Source organism: Cyprinus carpio, chromosome B13 (assembly GCF_018340385.1).
Source record: "Cyprinus carpio isolate SPL01 chromosome B13, ASM1834038v1, whole genome shotgun sequence".
Classification (NCBI taxonomy): domain Eukaryota; kingdom Metazoa; phylum Chordata; class Actinopteri; order Cypriniformes; family Cyprinidae; genus Cyprinus; species Cyprinus carpio.
The window spans coordinates 31,674,043-31,692,125 of record NC_056609.1 but is presented as its reverse complement, the minus strand read 5'-3'; the positions used below and the strand labels follow the sequence as shown (position 1 = coordinate 31,692,125).

At 37.4% G+C, this 18,083-nt stretch overlaps 1 protein-coding gene across 1 annotated transcript in view; it reads left to right on the top strand.

The window, feature by feature from the left end:
• Positions 1 to 12,895, top strand: part of LOC122139499 (zinc finger protein 184-like) — a 43,804-nt gene extending 30,909 nt beyond the window's left edge. Inside the window, exon 3 of the mRNA XM_042737663.1 lies at positions 11,293 to 12,895. Coding sequence (XP_042593597.1) covers positions 11,293 to 11,373 — 81 coding nt within the window. The 3' untranslated portion in view covers positions 11,374 to 12,895. The remainder of the gene's footprint in view (positions 1 to 11,292) is intronic.
• Positions 12,896 to 18,083: the final 5,188 nt, after the last annotated feature.

Below are 18,083 nucleotides of genomic sequence, written 5' to 3'. Positions count from 1 at the left end.
AATTAAACAAGAAACGAATAAATTAAACCTGCACGATTTTAGCTAAATCACTGAAACTCTAAAGAATGGATGGATTAATAAAACGTCCTCACTTATCAACAAAGTGCACACGATGTAAAAAAAAAAAAAAAAAAGCTTCATTAATTGACAACTTCAGTGATTTTAAATTGAGTCTTCTTTATTTGCTTTCATATAATTTAAGTAAAAATAAATAAATTGCAGCCTCATTTAAATGCAGGTTTGTACAATATTCTGTAAAATATCAGTGCAAGATTTGCTCTGTGCATGATGCTGAGTGCACGTGCAGCATTTATTCTTATTTCTCTACATTTACATTTAATCATTTAGCAGACGCTTTTATCCAAAGCGACTTACAAATGAGAACAGTAGAAACAATCAGATCAACGAGAGAACAACAATGGTATACAAGTGCTATGACAAGTCTCAGTTAGTCTAGTACAGAACACGTAGCCAGGGTGTTTTTTTTTTTTTTTGAATATGATAGACAAGAAAAAGAAAAAGGTAAGTACTAGTATTAGTTGGTTAAGTGCAGGCGAAAAAGATGAGTCTTTAGATGTTTTTTGAAAATGAGTAAAGACTCAGCTGTTCGAATTGAGATCGGGAGGTCATTCCACCAGCTGGGAGCAGTCCAGGAAAAAGTCCGTGAGAGTGATTTTGAACCTCTTTGGGATGGCACCACAAGGCGTCGTTCACTTGCAGAGCGCAAACTTCTGGAGGGTGCATAAGATTGAACTAGTGAGTACCTTGAATTTGATGCGAGCGGCTACTGGTAGCCAGTGTAACCTGATGAGGAGAGGAGTAACATGAGCTGGTTTTGGCTCATTGAAGACAACCCCTCGCTGCTGCATTCTGGATCAGTTGTAGAGGCTTGATAGTACATGCAGGAAGGCCCGCCAGGAGAGCATTGCAATAGTCCAGTCTGGAGAGAACAAGAGCTTGGACAAGAAGTTGGGTGGCTTGCTCTGACAGGAAGGGTCTAATCTTCCTAATGTTGTATAAGGCAAATCTGCAGGACCGGGTCGTTGTAGCAATATGGTCTGTGAAGCTTAACTGATGATCCATCACAACTCCTAGGTTTCTGGCTGTCCTGGAAGGAGTTATGGTTGACGAACCCAGCTGTATAGAGAAGTTGTGATGAAACGATGGGTTAGCTGGAATCACCAGAAGTTCAGTCTTAGTAAGGTTGAGCTGAAGGTGATGGTCATTCATCCAGCTAGAAATGTCACTCATACAGGCTGAAATTCGAGCAACTACCGTCGGGTCATCTGGTTGGAATGAGAAGTAAAGTTGAGTGTCATCAGCGTGGCAGTGATAGGAAAAGCCATGCTTCTGAATGACAGATCCTAATGACGTCATGTAGATGGAGAAGAGAAGTGGTCCAAGTACTGAGCCTTGAGGAACCCCAGTAGCACGTTGTTGTGACTTAGAAACTTCACCCCTCCAAGACACCATGAAGGATCTATCAGAAAGGTAGGAGTTAAGCCACTGGAGTGGGGTTCCAGAGATACCCATCTTTCTGAGGGTGGACAGGAGAATCTGGTGATTAACGGTGTCAAAAGCAGCAGACAGGTCCAGCAAAATGAGTACTGAGGATTTTGAAGCTGCTCTTGCCAGTCGCAAGGCTTCAGTAACCAAGATCAGGGCAGTCTCAGTTGAGTGGCCACTTTTGAAGCCAGATTGGTTGCTGTCCAGGAGGTTGTTCTGTACAACAAACATAGAGAGCTGGTTGAACACAACTCGTTTGAGTGTCTTTGCAATGAATGGAAGAAGGGATACCGGTCTGTAGTTTTCTAGAAGTGCTGGATTTAGAGATGGTTTCTTCAGCAGTGTGCTTACCAGAGCCTGCTTAAATGCTGAGGGGAAATGTTCCAGAGTGAAGAGAGGAGTTGATAATGTGAGTAAGTGAAGGTATGACTGAAGAAGAAATCGCTTGAAGGAGGTGAGTGGGGATCGGATCCAGTGGGCAAGTAGTAGGATGACTGGACAGGATAAGTTTGGAAACGTCCGTCTCTGAGAGTGTAGAGAAGGAGGAGAAAGAGTGAGCATTAGTCGTTGTGAAGTTATCCTCAGTCTGCGGTGTGGAGAATTGCTCACTGATGGTTCTTGTCTTATTTGTGAAGAAAACTGAAAAGTCGTCAGCTGTAAGAGTCGATGGAGGAGGAGGTGGAGGCGGATTAAGAAGAAAAGAGAAGGTTTTGAAGAGTGTCCGAGCGTCACAACAGTTGTTAATCTTGTCGTGGTAATATGATGTTTTAGCAGTGAAGACGTTTGCAGAGAAGGAAGAGAGGAGAGACTGATACACACTGAGGTTGGTAGAGTTTCTTGATTTAAGCCATTTCCTCTCTGCAGCCCTGAGTTTAGAGCGATGTTCACGGAGTACATCGGACAGCCAGGGGGCAGATGGGGTGGTGCGTGCTGGTCTGGACGACAGTGGGCAAAAGTTGTCCAAGCAAGAGGTCAGAGTGGAACAAAAAGTGTCCGTAGCATTGTTCGTGTCCAGAGCTGAAAACTGCGAGAGTGAAGGAAGTGAGGATGCAACCACAGAGGATAGGCGAGATGGAGAGAGTGAGCGTAGGTTCCGTCAAAAGGTGACCCGCGTTGGAGCGTGTGCCGCTTCAGGAGTAAGTGCTAGGTTAGCAGTAATGAGGAAGTGGTCTGAGGTGTGCAGTGGAGTAACTAAAGTGTTGTCCACTGAGCAACAGCGCATGTAGATGAGGTCCAGTTGGTTGCCCGATTTGTAAGTCGCTGTAGTAGAGACTCGCTTGAGATGAAATGAGTCGAGCAGAGTGTTGAAGTCGGCAGCCTAGGGTTTATCTAGGTGGATGTTGAAGTCACCAAGCAGTACCAGAGGAGCACCATCTTCAGGATAGTTTGATAGCAGCACGTCCAACTCCTCCAAGAAGTTTCCCAATCGACCTGGGGGACGATAAATGACCACAAAGTGGATTTTAACAGGGTGGGTTACAGTAACAGCATGTGATTCAGATGAACCGTTACCTGTAGGTGGTGGTTGAAGATCAAAATTTCCAATCTTTCGATATAAGGAGACCAGTACCTCCACCCCTCCCGGTCGTACGAGGGGTGTGGGAACAAATGAAATTAGCGGAGAGGGCTGCGGGAGTGGCAGTGTCCTCAGGTTTGATCCAAGTCTCAGTCAGTGCCATGAGGCTGAGAGCGGAATGAGTAGCAATAGAAGAAATGAAGTCTACTTTGTTAACAGCAGACTGGCAGTTCCAGAGACCAACTGGAATAGAGAGCGTAGTAGTAGAGGTCAGAGGGACAGGCCTTAGATTTGTCGGGCAGGCCTTCCTTCGACATACATAGCGTGCTCTCCGAGTGTTGGTAGTGATAGTAGAGATCTGAAAGCAGATAGTGAATACAAGTGACCAAAATAAGTATTTGAAGATGAGCTGTACAAAAATTGAAGGGGAGTAAAGCAATACTGAAGTGCCCTGTCGGTGTCCTTGCTCGGTGGAGTCGCACAGGTAGAGTCAATGGTCTTTACACTCGTCGGTCTTCACACGAGGAGGCGTCACACGAGGGCTGCCGCGGTGACACCTACCACTTATATATTTGCCTGATTACCTGTGATTGAAGTCAGCTAGTCTCGCCTCCCTATTTAGCAGACCGAAACTGTCCAGTCCCACAAAAAAAAAAAAACGCCACTTCACACGTATTTACCAGGGTAAGACACACAGTAATTAAAGCAAAGTTTCCCTAGCAACGATGATCACGCAGTAGTCTAATGAGAAAACGAGGCAAAAACACTTACAAACTGCTGTCCTTATCTGTCGCTCGACTGTTTCTTCTCTACATATTTTATCTTCATTACAAATCTTGTTTGGTTTTATTTTGGATAATTGCATGTAAAAAAAATTATTTACTTTGTAATGCATATGCAAAATGTGAATTATTATTCATATTCAAGTGTTTGTGCAAAAATTATTAATGCGCATGCATGACGGAGGCGCCCTCTCGATCACGTGATTTTTTCCCTAATATTGAAATAACTGAAAATTGTGGCGTCTCACATACATGAGAAATATATCTACAGAAAGCTTGAAATGTCTTTTAAACGAATCAATTAAAAACAAAAGCATTATGTAATCTGTGAAGGTTGTATTTCTCTTTAAAGGCGCGTTCATGTGGAGAGAGTCAGCACTGTGAATTTCATCTTGCAGCTGACAAGAAAACATTTGTTTATTAATAAATAATTAAAATGTCTCCTTTTTCATAATTATTAGGCTACTTCTGCCTGTGCTCTGTGACAAACCTAATGCATGTTATTGAGCGCGGAATATATTAAGGCTGGATTATAGTTGTAAATTTAATATAAACTTGCGATTAGTTGAATAATGACAAATGAACGACTAGTAACTAGAAAAGTCTTACATGGGAAGCAGACCTATTAAATACCCTCTAGACATCTCTGTTAAAGTTTTAAAGCATTTTATACGCATTTGCATAAATTCTTCTTTCAGAACGGTCTGTAATGGAGAGATGCCTTAATGATTTTTCCTCTGAAACACAAAAAACGAAAATTGAAATAAAATAAATATTTTATGTTTTGAGAATGATTGGGCTCAAGCCTCCCCCGCGCCTTTGAGACACGCTGCCGAGCAGAGTATGAGCGGAGCGGAGTGATTCTGATTGGGGCGAGGACCGGATTTTTTAAAAGTCGGAGCGTTGTGGTTTTCACTCGCTCCAGCACCGCTCCATCACAAGTGCAAGTCATGCCAACAGCCCGTAATATAACTGCATAATTATCAAGAATTCACATGATAAACATATTTAGCTATAGCTTGATACAAATAATCTCTCCCATCAGAAGACTATAATGACGGCAATAATCGAGGACCCATCGACAGGCTAGTTCTCAAGGAATTTGTCTTCCTTTTACTGATTATTTTCGGGTTAAAGCATGATTTAAACAGATACAGCACATTCACACGTAATCGCTGTCACAATAATGCATTCAAACAAATGTAATCAGTAGGCTACTTCATCTGTATCTGATTTTGAATGAGCAGAAATCTGTAAGAAATGCATCGATCTGTAGATAAATAACTGACGAAAATGTAAACTGTTATTTTCATCACAAACAAAATTTGCACAGCAGAAAGCAGCAATTATACCTTTTAATGTTGACAATTTTATTAGTTTGGCGTTTGGTAGGACAAAAAGTTTGCACACAGTAGCCTAATCCCCTTTGAAACTCTACTGTAATTTATTTATTTTTATTTTATTTTTATAAGCTATTATGAACATAACATTTTAACTTTAGCCAAGGAGTGAAGGCGGAGCAGTGTTTCTAGTATCAATGAACGCGGAGCAGAGTGATTTTTAAATGCTCGGAGCGCGGAGGGAAATTGTTGCTGCTCTCTCTCTGTTGCTGCCGAGTGAGAGAGATGTTTCACCCGACGAAATGAACAAGGCCGTCCGGTGTAGACACGGTTAGACAGTGTCTGCTATATTTACAAATAATTGATATAAGAAATAAAAATAAATACATAACCTAAACCAGCGGCATAACGAGATGAAAATATAGACTAGAAAATTGATTTAGGCCTTCACTTGGTCTGTCCTCCGTCCATGACACTGACTCACTGCGGAGCTGCCAGTTTTAATCTGAACAGCTCTTAACGCAGAGTGGATGGTTAGATGCATGATGGGCTAGTATTAAAAAATAATATATTATATTAAAACTTGTTTTGAACAATTTCTTTGTCATTTGAATATTGATTTTAAGTAGGGAGGCAAAAAAAATCGATTTAAATTGTAAATCGGGGATTTTTTTTAGGCCATAGGCCTATCGCCCAGCACTAATGCAACAGTTTTTTTTTTTTTAAGTTAAGGCAACTTTCTCTGAAATTAAGTTATAATAACTAATAAACTTTATTGCGCTATACAGTAGTCAACATTTGAAGTGGATCAAACCTTTCTTTAAAGTTGTCCTAAAACCTGTTCTGCAAGTTTGAAACCCTAACAAGACTGTCCATATGAAAGACCAAGAGATTCACACCTTTATCTCGACCCCCACAAGCTATACAGAACTGGCTATATGGTTGAAAAGTTTGAAACCCTAACAAGACTGTCCATATGAAAGACCAAGAGATTCAAATGCATCAGAACTGTTTCATTCAGATTTTCCCGTTGTCATGCTTTTCAAATCCCAAAATAATAACAAATTTTGATAATTTCACTGTTTTTTCACCTTAATTACTATTTGTGTACCCCATAATGGTAAAATTTATTCAGACCGATGACATTTTTTATGACGTTTATTTTTATTTTTATTTTTAGAATAGGCTAATTGTAGCCTACATAAATGGATGAATCAAAACAAATATAACTTTTTAACTGCAGGCAGATATAGGCCTATATTATTGTACATTACAAATATTTGGATCGTCCCTTATTTTATTAAAGAATAAATGCTTATTTTCTTCAAGAATAAACATTATAAATAAATAATTAAAGGAAGAACCTCTATTAGCCCTTATTTGTAGGTTGTAGGAGATATGCGAGCGATTAATAGATGTAAAAAAGAAAAAAGTGGGTGCTTGGTTTCAGAAAACGAATAGAGCTCGTAAAACAATGCTATGATGAAAAAGTCATGCTAACTTATTAATTCATAGAAATAATTTAAGCAATTAAAACCTTTTTTATACTTGATTCAACTTGAATTTCAATACTATTAAACTGACTTTAAAATCTCAAGGACTTTATAAGTTGAAACGGTAAAATAGTCTAAATGAACTTGTATCTTGTATAGTATCCGAAGACTTGATTACACGTTAGCATAAAACTAACAATATAATTTGAATATAATTTTTGATTTTTTTTTTTAATGAACAATTTCTGTATAAAATGTGACAGCAACCTTTATATCAAACATTTTGAAATCGTCCACAGCTGAGCATCGCAGGAGGCAGATCTGAAGTTATATTTGTTTGTTCACGAAGTGAATGTGATGCAATGTATGTAAAGTCATTTTTAGATGCAATGGAAAAATACAGCTGGATAAAAATATACACGAAAACATGCTAAAAATAAATTACATTTGTGAGAGTTGCATTTTATTACATTCAGAAATAATAATGGCAGGCCTAATAATGGCTAATGTACCAACAGGATATTTTTAGTTCCCTTCACTTTACAACAAAACCTTTAAATAAAAAAATTAAAAAATCAGAACAGAACAAGAATTACAAATATATAATTCTAATGGATACATATAATTGCAGCAGGCTATATAATAATATAGGCTTATAAACAACATAATAATAATAATAATTAAAAATAATTTGAAGCGATACATAAGGTTGGGCTTATCTCTCTAATTCGGGACCAATCCAAACATGTTGCCCATTTGAAGCTAAACTCTTATTCATGAGGTAAAACAGGCTTTGGATTTCACACGTGTTTCAGTATCAACAAAAAAAAAAAAAATCATAATTAGCAAAAATATGCCAAAGTGGACCGCTGCTCGCGCCGCATGGCTCGGTGAACGACTGCTGTTTCTAATGAATCTGTGCGCGTGATCGAGGCACCAGCGTGATCAAAGTCACAATTCACAATTATTGGTCACACAGTAAAGGCATAATTCAAAAATGCAAAGTGTTAGCAGTTTGAAAAATCAAGAATAATAACAGAGTTAATAATAATTATTTGTAAATGCTGGACCGTTCTCATTTCGCTCTGCAAATGGAACCTGAAGATTATTTTTAATATTTTTTTTTTAACCAAGAATGAACCGAAATGAAAACATTTTAATCTGTGTATATATAAAAACAATAGCATGCATAAGAGCCCTTGTGTAAAGGTCTTTCTTTAATTTTTTTGATGAGTAGACTGTAGCCTAAGACTATCCTATTTTTTAATGGCTTTTAAGGATGTTATAATGTATATTATAATGTTATTGTTGTTTTACGTCTTCCTTTAATTTTACAATTACATTCAGTTCGCAATCCGTCCCTTTGCGCCACCTGGCGGTAGTTTCGCGAATGATTTTAACACGCGACTGATTTGCAGTTAACGCCGTGGTATTACCCATATGGGTTGTCTACCTACTGTTTGTTCATTTGGCATTTCATTTAAATTCGCTAATTGAAAGAACAACAGCAACAGCATGTTGTAACAATTATTTGAATCATGTATTTGGTACTTATATCTTTACTCTTTCCTTTCATTCTTTTCATGGCTTTGGAAAACTTATCTCGGATGTTTCTCTGTCGCTTTTTGCATAACTCTGGGTCGTCGACACCAAGCTTTGTTGCAATTTAGTTCTAGGAATTAAATGCTGTCTCTCCTCGAGCGATCGTACAGGTACGGGTATATCTGTGCCAGCTCAGCTATTCGACACTCCAGTGTATTCATGTTGCTAGTGACTAGGCCAGAGATACTGTTCTCTCTTGCCTCCGTTAAATGAGAAACGAACCAGGGAAAAAAATTGCACGTCAAAGAAGGTGGAGTTTCAGAACACGCCCACCGATTGCGTAACCGCTACGGACCAATGGAAACTCAAAGTTGTTAAGGAGCCGAACAAACTCCCCCAGAAAGTTCACTTTGGTCACCTGTTTCGAACTGCTAAAACATACTCAAAACCAACTTTGTTCCGTCCTGATTTTGTTCGAAATGATGTCATTTCAGTTCGTTCGATTTCGTTTGAAGTATATCGGTGCCTCTAGAATGCAGTTAGAATGCCCTTATAATTCAAGCAATGAAAGAAAAAATACACATTTATGAGTTGTTTTATATTCATTGCACAAGCAATGTACTTTTCTACATATCAACACAAGTGTGTGAGCACAAGTGTGCTAATCATCATTTTTTTCGTAGTTTTTTTTTTTTTTTTTTTTTTAAAGTGCATAGGAACACGGTGTTTCATTCCTTGAATAAGCCAGTGATTCAGTGGTCCGTTCAGATGTGGACTTGTTTGTTTTTGGGTAGTACTGGCCTAATGTTTAGAGATTCGGACTCGTAACCTAAAGGTTGTGGGTACGAGTCTCGTTCCGGCAGGGATTGTAGGTGGGGGGAGTGAATGTACAGTGCTTTCTCCTTGCCACCAAATACTGGTGGTTTTATTGTCATTTTTACTTATCCATGACAGGCCTAAACCAGCCAAGGTGCCACAAAAACACATTCAGCAAAATATTGTTCAATTATCAATATTGACAAAATCTCTCCATTTCAGGGCCCAGAAGGAAAAACTTAGAAATAATAGTTTAATAACGCAAATCTTTCATTAGATAAAAACCTTTTTAAAAATAAGACAAATTTTGTAATCATTGTGTAAAATTAGCTACAGGAAAGAAAATACAAAAATTTCCCCCTGTATTTTTTTTACAATTCGTCCACTGACGATACCCAACCCTACTTGTAAGTCAGTTGGAGAGGGATCTATCTCATTAGTTTTCACTTTTACTTTCAGTAATTATTTATCATATTTGCTGTGAGTATTTTAATGATCCCAAAGACCCACCCTCCTTAGTTACCGTTGCTAACTCCGACAAACAAAGCTGCTCTCACACTACACATGTTCTGACGCAGTTTTAAAAACACTTCACAGAGCGAAGAGGAAACTGATAACGTGCCAACAGACAAGATAGCGCAGGTAGTAGTTCTTGTATGAAACAAGGTCTCAGGACTCTCAGCTTTCAAATTTTGTAATTTTTAAAGAAATTCAAACAATACCTTGTGGCTCTTTAATGTGTCGTGACAGATCACTGTAGCACCTCAGTTAAGTTCCTGATTAGGGCAGAGTTCACAGGATTTTCCAGGACATTCCACAGAATGATAAGAGCACACATTATTTTAACATTATTTTATTATTTCACATTATTATTTTAACTTAAGCGCTGAAAGCCATGCATACAGCGCCGGACATGAACAGATTTTCTAGTACGCAAAACAATTACTTTAAAGGAATTCCTTTAGCATATTGCTTTTTTACTGTGGCAGCCACCAACAGCACAACTTAAACCCTCCGCACACGTTTTTATATTTATTTGAAAAAGTTTCAATTCAGTCTATGTTTTTTACCCTGTTTTAATATGGATTTCTATGGAGACCAGATGTAGCTGTTGGACAAGATGGCGGATAGCAGCAGCGGCACATATCTGCGTTCTGATTGGTCAGATCACCTGTCAATCATGCTCCCTGCGAATGGTCAGTTGTGTAGTTAATCAAACATATGAACATATTTAATAGTTCTCCCTATAGAAACATGGGGTTTATCTCTATAATATTTTTGTAAAAATAATAATAATTTGAAGATTTTTTTTAACACAATTGTCTACTTTCCACTGTTGGTCTCAAAACTGCAACTTTGCATTTTGCAAAAAAAAATTCTGCTTTTTGAGACCACCACGTTACCCAATACATAAAGAGCAGCCATTTCTGTTGCATATGTGAAACATCAAATGGCAAATAAAACAAAAGCTAACAGAACTGTGCTACTCGTTTGTGCTGGACAGCACGGACCGTTTAGCTGCTCGGACCAATAATTGAGCGCAACGGAAGCAAACTGGTCCAAGCTCAGAACAGGTTTACTCAGGAACCAACGTTGATCTCGCGACACGGTTACTACACAGCCCTTCGAGATCCAGTGAGAAGAGTTTGAACTCTCCGCAGAATGAATATGGCTGCTGCGAGATCTAGTGAGAAGCATTCAAATTCAGCACAGAGTTCTGCTATGAACAGATCAAACAGCACTGACACAGAAACCCACAAGCAGTAACATTAACTGTAAACATAGTGTTGTGGCAGAAATCGTCCAATGTTATTACATCATTAATTTCAGGGTTTGTACAACCTTTTGAGAGAGAAATTCAAGCACTTTTAACAACTTTTTAAATATTTCACATTAAAATTTTATTTTTAATGTGAAAACACAATGTATATGAAAATATAGTTTTGTGGTAAACAAATACATAAAATTACCACCATAACCAATAGATGGCAGCGGAGAAGCAATTATTCGCTTATTAATCATTCATTTCTTTGTTTTGCTTAATATATTGAAATTCTAAAATTGTAATCTAATAATGGTACATTTAGTAAGACTATATCAATTATTCTATATAAATATGAAATAATCGGGACATTAGCTAGGATTGTCAGAAGGGGAATAATCAGCCCGATTATCTTGTGGTGTGTACCCAGCTTTAGACTGGAGCCCTGCACTGTTACATCAAGGTTCACTTTTATTTTACATTTCTCAACTTTTTACAAGCTACTGAAAATGAACCATTTTTTCTTTTGTTTCAGTTGATTGAAGAAAACAAGGAGCAAAAGGAATCAAGTGAAGTCGAGGAGAAAAATCATGTCAAAACTGGAGACAAAATTTAGGGTTGCTCTCAAACCAAATTGAAAGAAAAGAAGAGCCAAGAAATCTTTCACCTGCACCCTGTGTGGAAAGAGTTTGACAAACAAAAGTCTTGAGCATCACTTGAGAGTTTATACTGGAGAGAAGCTGCATGCATGTGATCAGTGCAGCAAAACGTTTTTGTGGGCTTCAGTTCTGAAGAAACACCTGAAAAGGAGAAGCCACATTCATGTAATTTGTGTTGCAACAGTTTTTTTGTGTCTACAAAATTTTAAGTAGGTCAGAAAATACATACTGCTGTGAGAAGAGTACATGTGCTTTGAGTGTGACATCAACAAGACCAGCAGATTCAGATCATTTCCATTTAATCATTTAGCAGACGCTTTTATACAAAACGACTTACAAATGAGAACAATAGAAGCAATCAGATCAACGAGAACAACAACAGTATACAAGTGCTATGACAAGTCTCAGTTAGTCTAACACAGAACCCGTAGCTAAGGTTTTTTTTTTTTTAAGAATATGATAAACAAGAAAAGGTGAGTGCTAGTATTAGTTGGTCAAGTGCCGGAGAAAAAGTTTAGTCTTTAGAGTAAAGACTCAGCTGTTCGAATTGAGACTGGGAGGTCATTCCACCAGCTGGGCGCAGTCCAGGAAAAGGTCAGTGAGAGTGATTTTGAACCTCTTTGGGATGGTTCAAATCAAACTCAGATCAGTTCAGATCAACTCAAGTTGAACTTTGAGTTCAGATCAACTCAGAGATGGAGTTCCTCCCCAAAGAACAATGTCACAAAGTTTTATTGTTGTATATCAGTATGTTTCATGATTATGATGTCATTGTGCTTTTTTATGAGTTTCATTTAATTAATGTTCAGTTCATTCTTATAATGCATATCACTTGTAGTTTGCTTACGTTTTCACGAAGGAAAGTAGAAGCTATTACAAACTGTTCTGCTGAAGAAGAGGCTGTAACACCTTTAAGAGACACCATTTTTTAATTAATTCTTCCTTGTTATTTTTAAAACAAGTTATTCTTCTTTGGTATATTTAGAAAACGCAGGTGCGATATATACTGTCATGTAGATTTGCAATTGATCCTTATTTGCTTCTCTTTCCGTAGGAATGAATGTTTGAACTCAATAATGAGCCCTGGGGCTAAAATATGAAAGACTGTGATATCAGCTCTAATGTTAACTGTTCTGATTTTGGTGCTGGGGAAATGAAGGAAATACACTTACAATTTATTATTGGTATATAAATATTATCAAGCTGACTGTATCTTGCAAACTGTTTCTACATGTGATAATATCCAGATATCTGTCTGCGATGCGTTTTAATTTTTTTGCAATCCAGAAGCAAGATCTATTGTACTTTAGGGCTGTGTGATTAATTAAATTTTTGATTGAGTTTGACTTCCGAGGATTATGAAAACAAGTTGTTTGACTTAATGTGATATATTAGAGACAATTTCCAAATACATGTGTTTCAGATAAATGTTACACCATATTGCTGTTGCTGTTGTTCTTTCAGTGAGCGAATTTAAAGGGCATGCAATAAATGAAATGCCAAACGAACATACAATAATAAACCTTTGTCTTTATCAAAAGTAAATCATGACACATATAAAAAAAGTGTAATAATTTATCCAGTTTAATAAAATAAATGAACACTAATAAAACAAAGTAACAAACTATATATATATATATATATATATATATATATATATATATATATATATATATAAAATGTAGTTTTTTTTTTTTTTTCACCTCATGCTAAAGTTTTCAGACTATGAGCCATTCACACTTCCCATAAAGGACTGATTATGGAAATGAAATTGTTCTTTTGTATTGCAAACACGATACTTGACTCTGAACTGCTGCTTATTATTCTTTTGTCTATTATATTCTGACCATTGGCGGCCGTCTCAGATTGCCTACACTTCATCATTTCATTGTTGTTGTGTTCAGATCAGAGTATATTTCCCTCCTCATAATCACTGCACACGCACTGATACCAGAAACACTGCTCCGCCTTCGATCAGTGGATAAAGTACTTCAGTATGTTTGAGATGTTATGTTCATAACGTAGCCTATATAAAATTTAAATAACAGGAGAGTTTCAAAGTTTCTTAGTCTTTTGTTTGCAAACTTTTTTCCTACCACATTCCAAACTAATAACATTGTCAGAATTAAAATGTAGCCTGTAATTGCTGCTTTCTGCTGTGCAAATTTTGTTTGTGATGAAAAAACAGCAAAACAGTTATTTTATCTACAGATCGATGCAATTCTTACAGATGTCTGATCAGATACAGATGAAGTAGCACTGTAAGATTACATTTGTTTGAATGCATTATTGCGAAAGCGATTACGTGTGAATGTGATGTATCTGTTAAAATTAACCCGAAAATAATCACTAAAAGGAACAGACAAACTCCTTGAGAACTATCCTGTAACTTCCCGCTCGCTTATTGCGTCATTATAATATTCTGATCTGAGAGATCCATCTGTATCAAGCTATAGCTAAATATGTTTGGATAAAAGCATCTGCTAAATTACTAAATGTAAATGTAAATATGTTTAACGTGAATTATTGCTGAATATGCAGTTATATTACGGGCCATTGGCATGAATTGTACTTGTGATGGAGCGCTCTTGGAGCGAGTGAAAACCACGACGCTCAGACTCTTAAAAAACCCGCTCCTCGCTCCAGTCAGAAACACACCGCTCCGCTCACATACTGTAGTTCAGGGGACATGATCGAGGAGCCACGCACTAACCCAACAGATGGGTTACACAAAAACTACCCAACACTGGGAAAATAACCCAACACAATGACCCAACAGGCATAAAAAATAATAACAGTAACCCAGAATTTTTTTTGAGTGTAGTGATGATAAAATCAGACTATATTTAGATTCACATAGACATGCTGCTGTAATAGTTGATAAATGACAATATAATAGTATTTTCTTTCCATAGAGCAATTTAATGGGGTTTTAGCATACATCTTATCTCATATAATCAGTTTCTAACAGCAAACACTCAGAATAAAGAGAGATGATCTGCTGATGATCTGAATGTGTTATTGAATGAGTGTTGATCGTCTGAGACTCATCAATATTTCCATTTCATGTCAATAGTTCCTGTTTTCACCTCATTTATTATGCTGATGTCTTCAGATCTCCTGTAAATTGACACTTAATGCTCATTTCATTAGTGTCAACAGACTGAGGCTATTTGGTTTTAAAGTATGTATATTTATTTCTGTGTTTATGCTTTCAACTGGTTTCATCAGTGAAGCTCCTCCCACAGTAATTCACCAATAAATCCAGGAATATCTCTGTCAGTTCACAAGTGAAGACAAGCATCAAATCATCAGGAAGAGCTGAAATCTGTAAAGACTGAGTTTATTAAAGAGGACAGAGAGAAGATGAGAGACCCAGAACCCTGCAGAATCAAACACACTGAAGATACTCAAGAACTAACAGGTTGGTGTTTATTCTTCTTTCATGATGCTGAAGAACATTCATGTTATAAAGACTCAAGCACTTCATCAGGGCCTGTATGTATAAAACTTCTCAGAAATGCAGTGTGTGTTGTGTCATGATGTGACAGAGACAGCACACCACACATGAACAGGCTTTCAACCAGAGTCTCGACTGTGAACACAGGAAACCTCGCAAAAACTCGCGAGACTTCAGCTTAAGCATGGGCGGACAATATGCAGGAAAAAAAATAGTAATGATAGTGTTTTAGAATGATTTTCACAGACAAACCAAACGTATTCTTAAGATTCACATGAGTGTTCACACCGAGGGAGAAACCATTCACCTGTGATCAGTGTGGGAAGAGCTTCACACAGAAAGAGCAACTTAAAGGGCACATGAGGATCCACACTGGAGAGAAACCATTCAAATGTCATGAATGCCGAATGAGATTTTTTAGTAAATCCCATCTTGAACGTCACGTGAGGGTTCACACTGGAGAGAAACCATTCACATGTGATCAGTGCGGGAACAGTTTCCCACATAAACAAAATCTGGAGCTTCACATGAGGATCCACACCGGAGAGAAGCCGTTAATGTGCAATCAGTGTGAAAAGAGATTCTCAAACAAACAATGTCTTGAGCTTCACGTGAGAGTTCACACTTGAGAGAGGCCACACACTTGTGATCAGTGCGGGAAGAGCTTCACACAATCAGCACATCTTAAAGGACACATGAAAATCCACACTGGAGAGAAACCGTATATGTGTGAAACGGTGTGGAAAATGTTTCTCAAAACAAACAATATATTAAACATCACATGATGATCCACACTGGAGAGAAGCCACACGCGTGTCATCATTGCGGAAAAACATATCTAACAGCATCACAATTGAAGACACAAGTTCATATGAAGGAGAAGCCACATTCATGTTCTGTGTGTGGAAAGAGTTTTCACTGCTGCAGAGTTTAAAAGCACATCAGAAAACACATACAGCTGTAAAAGCTTATATGTGCTTTGAGTGCGGGAAAATGTTTACAATTGCAAGCTGTTTAAAACTGCATGAGAGGATTCACTCTGTAGAAAAACCTCACAAGTGTTCACACTGTGATAAGAGATTCAGTCAATCAAGAGACCTAAAAAACACACGAAAGGATCCACAGCAGAGAGGAACCTTACACATGTGATCAGTGCGGAAACAGTTTCACTTTTAAAAGTCAGCTGAAGACACACATTCAGATCCATGCAGTGGGAGAAACCAGATCACCGCAGTCTGAAATCACTGTAAGTAGTTCATCTTTATGTTGTTGAGAAACAAAGTCTCTTCTGAGGAAGAGCTGTGATGAGCAACAGGCCGTTTTGTTGGCCATTTTGTGTCACTTTAATCGATTTGATGCTGTTTTTGGCAGAACTATCCAGAAAGCAATGGTTGAAAGCAGAAGGAGAGAAAAGAGAGAAGATGAGTGATCAAGAACCTGCAGAATGAAACATCATGAAACTGAAGAACAAACAGGTTGGTGTTTATTCTTCATTCCTCAGTCAGCATGCTGAAGAAGTCTGTGTTTGTGTAGTAAATAATGTGATTGCTTACAGATTACATGTCAAGCCTGCATCAGTCTCGTGGTCAAACAAGTGATTTGTAACACAAATCATCTTCATGTCATTAAAATAGATCATAATCGTGTACAGCAGCTTGATTGAAATGACTCTTGTACTCAACAGTGATCTTGACTTTAGGCTACACTTTCTTTCTCACTTTCTCAAACTATTATTTAATGTTTATTTTAGACCTGAGAAAGGAAAACAAACAAGGAAAACAAGAAGCCAAAAACAAAATTGTCACCTGCCCAGAAGCACATATATTCTCTCTCCAATCTGTCAGAAACTTTGGAAACACATGAAAGGATTCACACTGGAGAGAAACCACATCCGAGTTTGATCATTTATATTGTCTACACTCATTGTCAACATCCCTTGATTTCAGAATTAGAATCTCAGAATGTTTCTAGTAAAGTGCAGATTAAATCTAATTACTTTTCCTGGTAACACAGTAAAGTAAGTTACAAATGCAGTGTTAAACACACACACACACACACACACACACACACACAGACATTATATATATATATATATATATATACTATATATATATATATATATATATATATATATATATATATATATATATCCCTTTAAAATTCCTGTAAAATTTGAGTAGAACGCCTAAAAAAAGACATACCCAAAGTAAATTGCACATTGTTCTTGAACCATTTGGAGTATATGCATGGGTTTGGTATATTTTTGAAAGGTGACACTCTAAGGTTTCTTCCTAAATAGATTCACTGTAAGTCTTACTGATATTGAGTAATATAATTTGGAACACAGTAAAAAAGGGGGAAAAAAACATTCTGCCTACATTTTATTTGTAAATAGATTCCTGCAGATGACTATAGTTGGGAGCTATTAGCTGGAAAACACAATGGGATCAAAGCCTGAAACCTTACCAAGCAAAATTTACCATTTTTTTAACAATACCTTATAAACTTATATAAACATGTGTAATACACAAATTTTCTGTCTAAGCGCTCCCCTAAAAAAGGCCACTTGGAGACTCCAAATAGCCCTTTGTAACCATTGACACATAAAAGGCTGTAATTCTTGAATGCTTCAACTTACAGTCATAATTTTGGTCTCTAATGAAAGGTTACACTCAGAGCTATTCATCTTCCTTATCCAGATTCACTGTCAATCATTGCTGACACATTACTAGAACATTTTTGTTTTTTCAATTCTTGACTCTAAACTTTGTGCAAATAAAGAGACAAAACAAGTGCTATGGTATTTTTTATATATATATATTAAAAACACACTAATGTATTACACTATATAACTATTTACAAAAAAAAAAAAGTAGTTATAAAAAAATAAGTTACAGGTTATTGGCAACATGCCACTCATAAAAATCACGATAACTTGGCAAAAAAGCACAAAGCCACATCACAAGAAGAGCACTTCACAGGTGTCTTTGCATGGCAATGTCTGCACCTCAGACGACCTGTGGTGCTGTCTCCACTTATATGTACAGGCTTGTGATGTGCTCTGTGTGGAGTGGGCGATGAAGCAGGTCTGTCAACTGCTGCTGCCGCTGACAGCTCTTCAACAAGAGTCTCTCTGAATGCCTTCTGGTGCATTGGTACCTGTCCTTTACCTTTAGTGATAACCTTGTAAAGAAGGAACGCATTCAC